The 12351-nt window shown below is 43.3% G+C and overlaps 1 protein-coding gene across 5 annotated transcripts in view; it reads right to left on the reverse strand.

Moving 5' to 3' along the window:
- LOC139418684 (dachshund homolog 2-like) overlaps nucleotides 1–11694 on the reverse strand; it is a 132914-nt gene extending 121220 nt beyond the window's left edge. For 2 of the 5 annotated variants that reach the window (XM_071168325.1, XM_071168328.1), the window contains exon 1: nucleotides 11059–11658. In XM_071168325.1, the coding sequence (XP_071024426.1) occupies nucleotides 11059–11540 (482 nt within the window). In that variant the 5' untranslated portion in view covers nucleotides 11541–11658. Of the gene's footprint in view, nucleotides 1–11058 lie in introns of all 5 variants that reach the window. The other 3 variants (XM_071168327.1, XM_071168324.1, XM_071168326.1) reach the window with 3 other exon arrangements.
- Nucleotides 11695–12351: the final 657 nt, after the last annotated feature.

Consider the following 12351-nt stretch of genomic DNA (forward strand, 5'->3'; position numbering starts at 1 on the left):
ATCTGACTGAAGCCATTTAAAAACTGCCTCTGTCAAGAAGAGACAAAAGAGAGAGAGGCAAGGTCACCTACCCAGCGCAGTAGAAAGGGAGAGTGGGGGGGGGGGGGGGGGGGGGGGGGGGGGGTTGTATCTGTCACCCTCACCTCTAAATCAACAGCCTGCACCAATACATTCCTGGTCGGTAATTAAAAGCAGGCTGGGCCCCGGCCCACGTTATCAACTCATCAAGTTCACTGCTCATCTAGAATAACAGATCCACATCTGCAGTCATTACAGCGCAGGAGATAAATCAATCCTCCAGCCTTCTGCTTTAAAGGCTTCTCCTCGCCGGCCCCGTTGCCTTTTAAAAGACTGCTGCCCCGATATATTTATTTCCCACAGACACCCGACAGTCTATTTACTGTAGTCAAATGGAAACGCGCACACTACCTTGTAATGGCCCCCACCAAAGAGGAGGGAGAAAAAGAGCGTGTTGTGAGGTGGTTCTGGGGAAGACGGATGGGTCTCAGTTAAAAGGCGGAGTAACAGCCTTCCTTTAAGTCGCCCATATAGACCCCCCCTAAACACTCCTTTAAATAAAATAGGGATGGATGAAATAAAAAAACGAATTGGACTAGGCCCAGTGTTGCCTTTTGTAGGAGTTATAGAGGAGTCTCTTGTTTGGGTGGGAGGTGGGGAGCGTCAGGGAGTTCAGTAGTGCAGTAGGTTCACCTTACAGAGCAAAGATAAGATCTCTCCCTGCAATCACTCCAGTAGCTGAAAGCCCTTAGTCACATTTCAGTCACTGCACAGACAATAGCGGACACTGACCACAAAGACTACGCCACATAACAAACTGACGTATCTCCCCCTTCACGGCACTAATGCTGTCATTAGCGGAAAACACAGAGGAGAGTTTTGGTTACATTTCAGGATGTTTAAAGATGTGTGTTTAGGAGAAGGGTATCCGCCTCATAAGTTAAATTCCAAGATGTGGTTGGTGTTGCGGTTGAAGTGCTTTGAAACAGGCTTCCGGATGGATCAAGCCATGTGTTTTCACCGGGCCAGCCGGGCCGGCCCAGGCAGGGCACTCTCAGTGAGTAATTGGACCCAGGCTTCTCTGGGTAGATGGGGGATAAATCCCTCAAGGATCCCGCAAGAACATGAAAACTGGCAATGATGTCATCACATACCCAGAGCTACTCTTGATCTAACCCGAACCAAAAGAGGCACACCGAGCACGTTTTTCACTCCTCCTCCCTGCCTCCATCCCTCTCTACCTCCCTCTTTCATTCTTACCTTCTGTCCTTTCGATATTCTAGCCCCTGACACTACTTTCTCCCCACCTGTGTGATTTGGGTGATCAGCAGGATCAGGAAATGTTCACAAATCAGGACCACTTTTGACCACTGTCAATCAGAGCAACAAATCAGGCATTCCATTTCCTCATGCTTCCATATTGGTGTGTTTAGTAGATGCATACAGTGCTACGCACACACACACACACACACACACACACACACACACGCGAGGTGACTTACTTCCTCTCTGAAGGTCACAGGTCAACATCAAACATAACACATCACACGTGCTCTTAGGGAGCAGGACGACGAAGAGGACGCAACACCTAGCAATAATCAAGATGAAAAAGGGACGGGGTCACCGTGGCATTTACGATTCACAATTCAGTCATCGGATCTAAATTCTGCCGCTGATTGAAAACATATCGTGGTCCTCTCCATGGGTTCCCATGGCCAGACTGACAGTGTTTCTGTGGGAGGGGGCGCGGGGGCTGCTGCTCTTCAGGTGACCCCGTCAATAGAGACGTGGAGCCCTGCAGTACAGGAGGTAGGACCCTGGGTTATTGCCTCCAGATGTCAGAGGTTCATGAGACAAATGTAAACACAGATCCACAGAGGGAGGGAGGCACAGGGCTTTTGCGTTTTGTTCGGATTATCTGTTGTTTTTATATATATATATATATATATATATATATATATATATATATATACAGTGTCTTGCGAAAGTATTCGGCCCCCTTGAACTTTGCGACCTTTTGCCACATTTCAGGCTTTAAACATAAAGATATAAAACTGTATTTTTTTGTGAAGAATCAACAACAAGTGGGACACAATCATGAAGTGGAACAACATTTATTGGATATTTCAAACTTTTTTAACAAATCAAAAACTGAAAAATTGGGCGTGCAAAATTATTCAGCCCCCTTAAGTTAATACTTTGTAGCGCCACCTTTTGCTGCGATTACAGCTGTAAGTCGCTTGGGGTATGTCTCTGTCAGTTTTGCACATCGAGAGACTGAAATTTTTTCCCATTCCTCCTTGCAAAACAGCTCGAGCTCAGTGAGGTTGGATGGAGAGCATTTGTGAACAGCAGTTTTCAGTTCTTTCCACAGATTCTCGATTGGATTCAGGTCTGGACTTTGACTTGGCCATTCTAACACCTGGATATGTTTATTTTTGAACCATTCCATTGTAGATTTTGCTTTATGTTTTGGATCATTGTCTTGTTGGAAGACAAATCTCCGTCCCAGTCTCAGGTCTTTTGCAGACTCCATCAGGTTTTCTTCCAGAATGGTCCTATATTTGGCTCCATCCATCTTCCCATCAATTTTAACCATCTTCCCTGTCCCTGCTGAAGAAAAGCAGGCCCAAACCATGATGCTGCCACCACCATGTTTGACAGTGGGGATGGTGTGTTCAGGGTGATGAGCTGTGTTGCTTTTACGCCAAACATAACGTTTTGCATTGTTGACAAAAAGTTCAATTTTGGTTTCATCTGACCAGAGCACCTTCTTCCACATGTTTGGTGTGTATCCCAGGTGGCTTGTGGCAAACTTTAAACAACACTTTTTATGGATATCTTTAAGAAATGTCTTTCTTCTTGCCACTCTTCCATAAAGGCCAGATTTGTGCAATATACGACTGATTGTTGTCCTATGGACAGAGTCTCCCACCTCAGCTGTAGATCTCTGCAGTTCATCCAGAGTGATCATGGGCCTCTTGGCTGCATCTCTGATCAGTCTTCTCCTTGTATGAGCTGAAAGTTTAGAGGGACGGCCAGGTCTTGGTAGATTTGCAGTGGTCTGATACTCCTTCCATTTCAATATTATCGCTTGCACAGTGCTCCTTGGGATGTTTAAAGCTTGGGAAATCTTTTTGTATCCAAATCCGGCTTTAAACTTCTTCACAACAGTATCTCGGACCTGCCTGGTGTGTTCCTTGTTCTTCATGATGCTCTCTGCGCTTTTAACGGACCTCTGAGACTATCACAGTGCAGGTGCATTTATACGGAGACTTGATTACACACAGGTGGATTGTATTTATCATCATTAGTCATTTAGGTCAACATTGGATCATTCAGAGATCCTCACTGAACTTCTGGAGAGAGTTTGCTGCACTGAAAGTAAAGGGGCCGAATACTTTCGCAAGGCACTGTATAAAATATATTTATATATATATATATATATATATATATATATATATATATATATATATAGAGAGAGAGAGAGAGAGAGAGAGAGAGAGAGAGAGAGAGAGAGAGAGAGAGAGAGAGAGAGAGAGAGAGACTCAGAGCGAGAGCTTTGGGGGCTCTGTTGCTGTCCTGAGTCTGCATGGCTACCATTATTATTCTCGCTTCCTCTCATCCAGAGTCAGCTGCTTAGGGGCCACCAGCTGCTAGGCACGGAGGGGAAAAAGAGCACACACCGCTAAACACATCATCAAATATTCATCTGTGTAATTGGGACGCTCGTTCGCATTTCTTCAACTGCATTGAGTTGCAGCAGCAGAGCACTGCACCGCACGCCTCGGTCTGTCTGCGTCCACACCAGCACGTCCAACAGCTCTGTGTCAAAGGAAATCATCTGAGCAGGAACGCAATTAATCAAAACTGCAAAAAAAATAAAAAAAATAAATAAATAAACGATTAAAGATTAAGGGTCTTAAGTATCAAGCTCGTAAAATGTCTTACAAAACTCCACTAATGAGCCCACAACTCCAAGCACACAATAGAGAGAGAGAGAGAGGGGGATAGGAAAACACCAGCTTTTCCCAGTACAAACTACTGTGCCGATTTTAACGTCACATTCAATTTTCTGCTCCCTGCTTCTCCCGTATCCCCGTCCAAAAACAACCATTTAAAACATCACTCCTAATTAGATGATTAGTGCTTGGAAGGGCAGGAGATGAGTCATTTGCATAATTCAATCATAAAAGTTAGAGATACATATTTCTATGTTCGTTTGTACAATTATCTCGGCTGTCCTGGGGCTGTGATATTAAAGTGATTAAACAATACTCCTGCACAGAGCCTAGTGTCCTCCATTAAAGCACTGCTAGAGGCAAACCCAAAATTAATTTTAGGAGACAATCAATTTTATTCTACATGACTGTAATAAATATAGCCCGGCTGCAGATGTGTCATTAAGCCCAGGAAGGAGATCTGCCCAAAGTCAAAATGACACCAGTGGGCTCAGGTTTTTTTCTGGTCTCCTACATTAGGTAGAGAAGGTGGATGTCATTTCTCCCCCAGCCAGAGACTTGACAGGCCTCCTCCATCTGTCATATTTACCCCCCCCCCCCCACCCCCACCCCACCCACCCACCCCCACCCCTCCAACATACACCACCCACAACATACTACACCACACACACACATGAAAACACATCGACATACAAACACATGCACATATAAACAGATAAGCACAGACATATCTCTCACATGCGTCTCACATCAAGTCCTCATAAATGCTGACGCTCTCAGCTCTCCACCTCTCCACCCTCAGCAGGCTCAGGCCAATTCAACTGCATATTCACCTTCTATTCATTGTCTGGAAAAACTACAAAGAACATTTTACAATGTAAAAAATATATATCATTATGAAACTTGTGTACTATATAGTAGCAGAAACAAATATTATTAGTGACAGCTCGTGATTATGACTACTACTTCTGAAGCAACGCTCCAATAACAGTGCACGAGGTCCATGTGTGGAGACCGTAGTAACACTTTTCCATCCTAATTGACCTCATGTGTCTTTGCTTTGCCTCTAATTCATTGGTTACGCATAGGACTAGTTATTAAAGGGCTGTGGCTTGGAACAGGGGCGCGCCAACATTCATGAGATATCGCATGGCCACAGGTTGTTTTAAAAGACCTCGGGAAGCGTTCTCTCAGACACACCACGCTCTCTCTCTCTCTCTCTCTCTCTCTCTCTCTCACACTCTCTCTCTCTCTCACACACTCTCTCTCTCTCTCTCTCTCTCACTCACTCACTCACTCACTCGCGGCAAGCTAACCCCAGTCATAAAACTATCTGAGTATTTCAACCACTGCTTTTACAATGGAGTGCCATAAATCTCTCATGGGGAAAGGTCGGGATGTTGTAATGTTCACAGAAAAGTTTTTTTGAAAGGACATGGTTAAGTATGACTAAATTATTTTCTCAATTAACCCAATAATAATGATCAAATTTCATTAATTATTTTAATTTACCTTAAAAAAAAATACCAATTTAAAATGGGTGCCAGAGAGTTTAAGCATGTCTTCACAGACACAACTAATATCTTAAACTGAATAATGGAACTATTACTATAGCTACATTAGTCAAGTAGGGGACTACCAGGAAGCCCTGCAGCCAGACCATTACACAGTGAATACTTTTTCCCCCCCTATTATCTAGACTAATGTGAGTGTCCTGCGTAACTCTGCAGCAACAGTAGGCCCAGTACAGCCCACGTCTCCTGTGTGTGAAAGTGGAGCCACCGCAGCCTGCACCGGGCAGCTGTCTGGCTGTCGGTCAGTCGGAAATAAAACACTCACACACTCAGAGCCCGCAGTCAGGCATCAAAACACCGACACGCGCACGCACACACACACACACACACACACACACACACACACACACACACACAGAGAGAGAAACCAAAAACATGACCACACAAAGGCACATGCATGCATGATCAGGAGAGAGACATGAACAGGGGGCCATGCTTAAATGCCATCTAAACAGAAAAACAAAAAGCACTCATTCACTATTTCATGAGGCTGGTCTCTCCAGAGCGCAGAGCTTTGACAGCGCTTGGTGGCCACTCTTCACATCAAGCGGGGTTAATTTATTATTTAAAGTAGAAAGGCCAGTGGGAGCAGATATGTAATAAAATCAAGCTAAAAAAGAAGCCGGTGTATAATTTATGGCTGACATTAAGGAGCGGCGGTGGTTCTAGAGTGACAATCTTACTGCTGATTGAGGAGATTAGAGGAGACGGGGGTGTCTTGGGTGGCGTGCTCGACCGGGGGTACCGCTGCCCAGGGCTAGGCTACAGGCAGGGAGCTGTCCATATGGACCAGTGAGACTGGCCAACACACACTGACAACCGCACCTCCACACACACACACACACACACACACACACGCACACGCACAAGCACACGCACGCACACGCACACGCACACACACACGCACACACACACACAAACTTAGGCAGATGACGAAAATGAAGCTGGAGCACACACAAGTTATTGTACTTCAACATGCAGTTTAGGACACAGTGGGGCCCAGGCTACAGAACCACACACAAAAAAAAGAATGTATTGATTCATAAAGACAGACACCAGCAAAGGAAAAGACAGTGGTTTGGCCAAGGTATGTCAACTCATCCACTATTATTTCAATTAAGAATAGAGCTGACCAAGAAATTCAGACCATCACATTTAACCACACAGATTACCATCATGCAGAAAATCAGATCTGTAAAAAAATTATTAGGAAACCTTAAGTGGTGATAAAATGTGCAGCTGGGATGTGTAATGTTTAAATTGCATTAGTTTGTCTTGTTATGCGATGTAAGATCTGACCTCCGGGCATCCCGGGGAATTAAAGCAATACTTTCTAGATTAATGACTTTCAAATAAGGAAAGAAGAAGCTCATTCCGTTTGGCATTCTAAAAACTGATAAGCTTATCATTAATTATGATTCAAGTGAACTTTTCATTGATTTCTAACCAAAATGTATGATTAGGGGTGATGGGTTGATGCCTCACTGAGCCTCGAGGAGCCTATTTCATCTCGTTTAGAAGAGTAATGTTTAAAAGACCTCTGCTCTCTCCTCGGCAGCTATCTCCTGTCCCTCACAGTCATCTGCATTCGGTTCAAAAAATTGTAAATGGCTAATCCAATACACCTTAAGAGAGAGAAGAAACGCTCGCCCGTAAACAGAGAGTGGAAAAACAGCGCAGATGTTCATCTCTAATGTAATTTCCATTCAATTTCCTAAGTGCATTCCCCAAGTGCAAACTAGTTTAGCGTTATGTTTAGCTTGCAAATTATTTTTAATAAATAATGAACGCAATGAAAACCCGGAGATCAATTGCAGCTGAGATATCATAAAAGGAGCCCTCTAAGTGCTGCCTTTGCTGATTTGAACATTTTTCCCGTTTTCAAATTGCCCGTGTCAGTGCTAAAGGTTCTGTCGAGAAGTTTTGATGACTATCCTGGTATCTCCCGATGAGTCTATCCCCTATTCCCGTTCACAGGCTTCCTGCGTCCACGGGCCGGGTAATACAAGGATATGCGCACGTTTTCCTTCCCTCTCTTTCTCCTCACTTCGACAAAATAAAAGGAGGCGGGATAGGCCTGTTTGCACACATTAGTTACAACCCATCTGGTGGTGGGACGGTGGATGATGTTTAAATCTGACTATAAAAACAGCGTTCCGGTGAGCGCGCAGGCGGGTTAGCTGTAAAGCACCAAGGCCGGGGCGCAAATTCAATTCTCTTGCAGCCTATTGCTGAGGCAATTTCATTACCAGTCAGCGGCTGCAATCTTTGTGAAGTGAGCGGTAGGGCTACATAGCCAACACTATAAACTTCCACACTGCAGTGTATTATTGACCAGTTAACTTGTAATCCAAAATGTAAAAAAAAGAATGCAACTGAATAGGCTAATATTTAAATATATCTCTCTGCCTTCCACTATCTCTCTCTCTCTCTCCTGGGTAGATGTGAGTGCGACAGATTGATTTAGCTCAAAAGTCGAACCTAATAATAGATCCAGAGGATTGTATGGGGAGGGGGTGGCTAAAAGGTTAATTACCGAATCTTGCCCAAACTGACCATCTGGAAATACTAACATCTTCCCGCCTCCCCCTCTCCCACCATCCCTCTGCCTCTCCCCATCTCTCAGTGATCGCTCTGCAAAATATCATCAATATTCCTCACCAAACATAACCCCGACAGAGATGATCTCCAATTGAAAGTGTGTGTGTGTGTGTGTGTGTGTGTGTGTGTGTGTGTGTGTGTGTGTGTGTGTGTGTGTGTGTGTGTGTGTGTGTGTGTGTGTGTGTGTGTGTGTGTGTGTGTGTGTGTAGCCTAGCTCTGTGTTTAGGACATATTTTACACATTGTTTTATCCTCTCCATGCGCTCCATACTATAATATTAAACTCATTTCCTGACAACTGGATGTTTCATTGAAAAGTAGGCCTATATCAGTAAGACCAACGTTTTAAAATCATACATTTAACTTTTTAAAGTATGTCAAATAAAGTAGACAAATAGCCTCTTGCAAATACTGATTTTAGTTAACTTGGATGCAGTCAACGTGAGAGACTGCCTTTGAAAACCTTGGAATGTCTTATAATTCACTGCACAAAAAAAATAGAAGTCAATAGCCTGCCCTATAGGCTTCCTCCTACTGGACAATTGTCGACTTTATCTGTAATCAATACCGCTCCCATCAAAATATGTCAGACTTGGCTTAACTGACAAGTCTCATACGATTGACACATGACGCGGAAATGCGTCAGAAATTGAAGCATATTTGATTTCACTGTCATGGTCAAGATGCTATATAACGATTTGTTGACATATTGTGAAATAGAAAACAAGCCAAAAAAGTAAATTTAGACTGAATAATTAATTAAGAGGAAATGAAATCATATGGTTGGAAAATAATACTTATTATAAGGTATTTTTGCTGATATTTTCCGAGTGAATAACTTCAGTGTGTGTTGTGACAGCGGGACACACAATATGAAAACTTTTCTACAAATGTATTAGTTTTTTGCTTTATTATTAATAGTCTATATTATTATTATTCTATCGTTACTTAATTCCAATCATCAGTTGTGCCTTCTCTTACAGCAACCCTGACGCGCATAGGAGGGTCCAGCTTCTTATCAAGATAACTTTTTGTCATGTTTATTTTCACATGTGAAAATCCTGTCTTTGTATTGAATTGTCAGCCTCCTCTTTTGTCGTGCATAATCAACATGCCCTATTGTCGCTGTAGCCGGGGGAGCTGTGCTGGAGAGAAAAAAAGTTGCAATTATGTTCAACTAGACAATGAAGCAAAAAAAAACCCTGAGGTTCGGGAATGCTAAAGGTCTTAGGGAAAGAGGGCACTGGTCCCTTTTTTTGTTATTTTCCTCCAATGACATTGTATGCGAACACTAATGCATCTGTCATGATAACAAGCTAAGAATAACATCTAGACATCAAACCAAGCAGAGAATCTATCCGAGGTGATTCATTCAGATCTGTCCCATTGATTTATTAAACACACAAGCAACATCTGCAGCCGCAGCCAGCACCGTGCGCGGGTTGAAGATCAATTGGAGGGGAAAGGGAGAGGAGAGATGCCTCAAAAGAAAAATACATTATTTTTTTTGCGTGGTTTGTCCCGCTTTAACTGACACAGAAATATGTATTTATTATTCAGTGACAGAAATAAAATATAAAAACCGTGCGTCACCATGCTGTAAGTCAATATTCATGCATGAATGATTATAAAGCGACCAAATGACAAGTGTAGCCAGCCCCATTAGGTGAAATCCACATATTAAACTTCTCTCATCACCCTTACTTGTATTTCTATTTTCTCACTGGCAGTGGGCCTAATGGAGAGACACAAATGTCCGTTTAATTTACAGTCATTTCGCAACGGAGAAGCGGACACAAATGTTTGGCTGTTCATGGCAATGATATGTAAAGTACTCATATAAACTCCCAGTCACTTAGATTTTAGGATTTTAACTGAAGGAGCTGGATTTCAGATACGACAAAAACATTTCCTCTACAGCTCTTGAAAGACACTGGAATTGCATACTCCCGTCCTTACGGTTATCAAGAATAGTGAGACTTTTCTTTGGCAAACATTAAGAGTGAGAACTCTTCTCACTGAAAGTCCCAAATAAATATTCTAAACGGACGATCATGCAGTAGGTTTCATGTTGCCATGAAGCTTGATAGGGAAAGTATGTTGCAGCACACTGAAGGTGACAAAAGTGGGCTACACCAGTTTGACAACAGAATATTCTTTATGGGACAGTGAAAGGGACATATTCCTAATGTAGGCTAAACACTTTGACAATTATTCTTGTTCTGAACAATCATGTTGAGTTCTACAGAATTAGATGAGGTGCTATGGAATGAAAAGTTATTTTCCTCTTTGCAAAATAATGTGGAAAATACATGATCTAGTGCTTTTGCATAAATTATTAATCAATGAGCTGCTGCCAGGGGGGTTAAACGTGGTTGCTTTTAGGTGGATGGCTGGTAGGTGTGTGTGTGGGGGAGGTAGAAGTTATGAACAACTAAACTACTTTGCTCATACTTCTCTGTCTATAAAACGGATAAGGAACAATTGTAGCCTATACTTATATAGATAGATAGGTCAGTGTGTGTATGTGTGTGTGTGTGTGTGTGTGTGTGTGTGTGTGTGTGTGTGTGTGTGTGTGTGTGTGTGTGTGTGTGTGTGTGTGTGTGTGTGTGTGTGTGTGTGTGTGTGTGTGTGTGTGTGTGTGTGTGTGTGTGTGTGTGTGTGTGTGTGTCTTTGAGAGAGAGAGTGAAGTGGTACAGAAGTTGTCAATGACTGAACTAACTTTGCACAATACTTTGATGCTTAGTAATAATATAGCATCCTAACTATCATTTTTCTAATGAAGGTATTATTTATTTATTTATTTCAGCGCAGGTAGCATTCAAATGTTTATGCTCTGCTTTCGGGGTTTCGGAGTGAAACGGGTAATTGAGAAATGAAGTGACCGAAACACACGCAACTAACCTGGCATTGGTGCAGTCGTTGTAGAGCGCCTCGAAGTCCTTGCGGGTGATGAGTTTGCAGCGATTCACCCCGGGCTGAATAGCCCCAAGCCCCCGCAGAATCCGAACCTGCTCAACCGTGCACACGACGGGGCATATATCCAGCCGCTTCAGCTTGGTGTAGACGGTGTGCAGACCCCCGACCAGATGTTTCAGGAAGAGGTCGAAGACCTGCGGCAGGCAGATGAGTTCTTGACCGTCCACGTTGAACGAGGCTACCTTGACCCCGTGCACCTCAACCATTTTGCACTCGTTATTACCGCTTGTGCCGTTTCCATTTCCTCCTCCACCGCCTCCTCCGCTGCTGATGAAAGAGTTGATCAAGCTGCTTGTCAGTCTCGGGGACTCGGCTGGGCTTGTATACAGCGGATCGGAGCGGAATAAACTGCCAGACCCCGGATTAGATGTTGGGGAAAGCACCGGCGGAGTTGCTGACACGGCCATAGTTTCTTAAGTTTCTTATTTTCCTCACTCTCTGTCTCACCTTTTACGTTTTGTTTCTACTTCTCGCTCAATCTTTTCTCTCGCTGTTTCACATGCACTCTCGCTCCCGTCGGATAGTCGGCAATGGGCAACTAACTACCTATCTCACAAGTGCGGTGGCTAGAATGAGAACCATCTGATTCACTGTTTCAATTAGCCAGCCCACTGAGAACTCGAGTGGCAGCTCCAACCACCAACGAGAAGCAAACCAGCTTACGCGCGAGCATCCTATTGGCCCTTTGAGCATGATTGGCAGGTCTCCTAGTTGGAGGGTCTGGTTTCTGTTGACAGCCACCCCGTTACTCGATAATAACTTCTTACTGACTTTTGGGGTTCATTCTATACAATTAAGACCTGAATTCAAGTGTTATACTCTTATTGATACACACCCTAAAATATGTGAAGTTTGATAGGCAAACGTTATAGTCACGAATGACATTGTTATTGTACTATAATAATGTCCTACATGTAGATCTATTGTAAATAATACAATATGATAATTAGGATTAATATTAGGATTAACCTTATAGTCATAGTAATTACGATTGTCGTAATACAAGTAAATGCTATTGTTATTGTAGGCTAGCCCTTCTACAGTAATACCCACTCCAAGGCCAACACCACGAGGCCTGAACCTTGATGGAATGTGGGACGTAGCATGTTTGGGATTGCCTACTGGTTGAACACAGAGACATATATTTACACGTGGCTCTGGCTGAAGACCTATTCTGGTTACTGCAGAGTTAGTTAGTAGTTCCATTGGCGTTATTAT

This window comes from Oncorhynchus clarkii, chromosome 10, assembly GCF_045791955.1.
Source record: "Oncorhynchus clarkii lewisi isolate Uvic-CL-2024 chromosome 10, UVic_Ocla_1.0, whole genome shotgun sequence".
Taxonomy (NCBI): domain Eukaryota; kingdom Metazoa; phylum Chordata; class Actinopteri; order Salmoniformes; family Salmonidae; genus Oncorhynchus; species Oncorhynchus clarkii.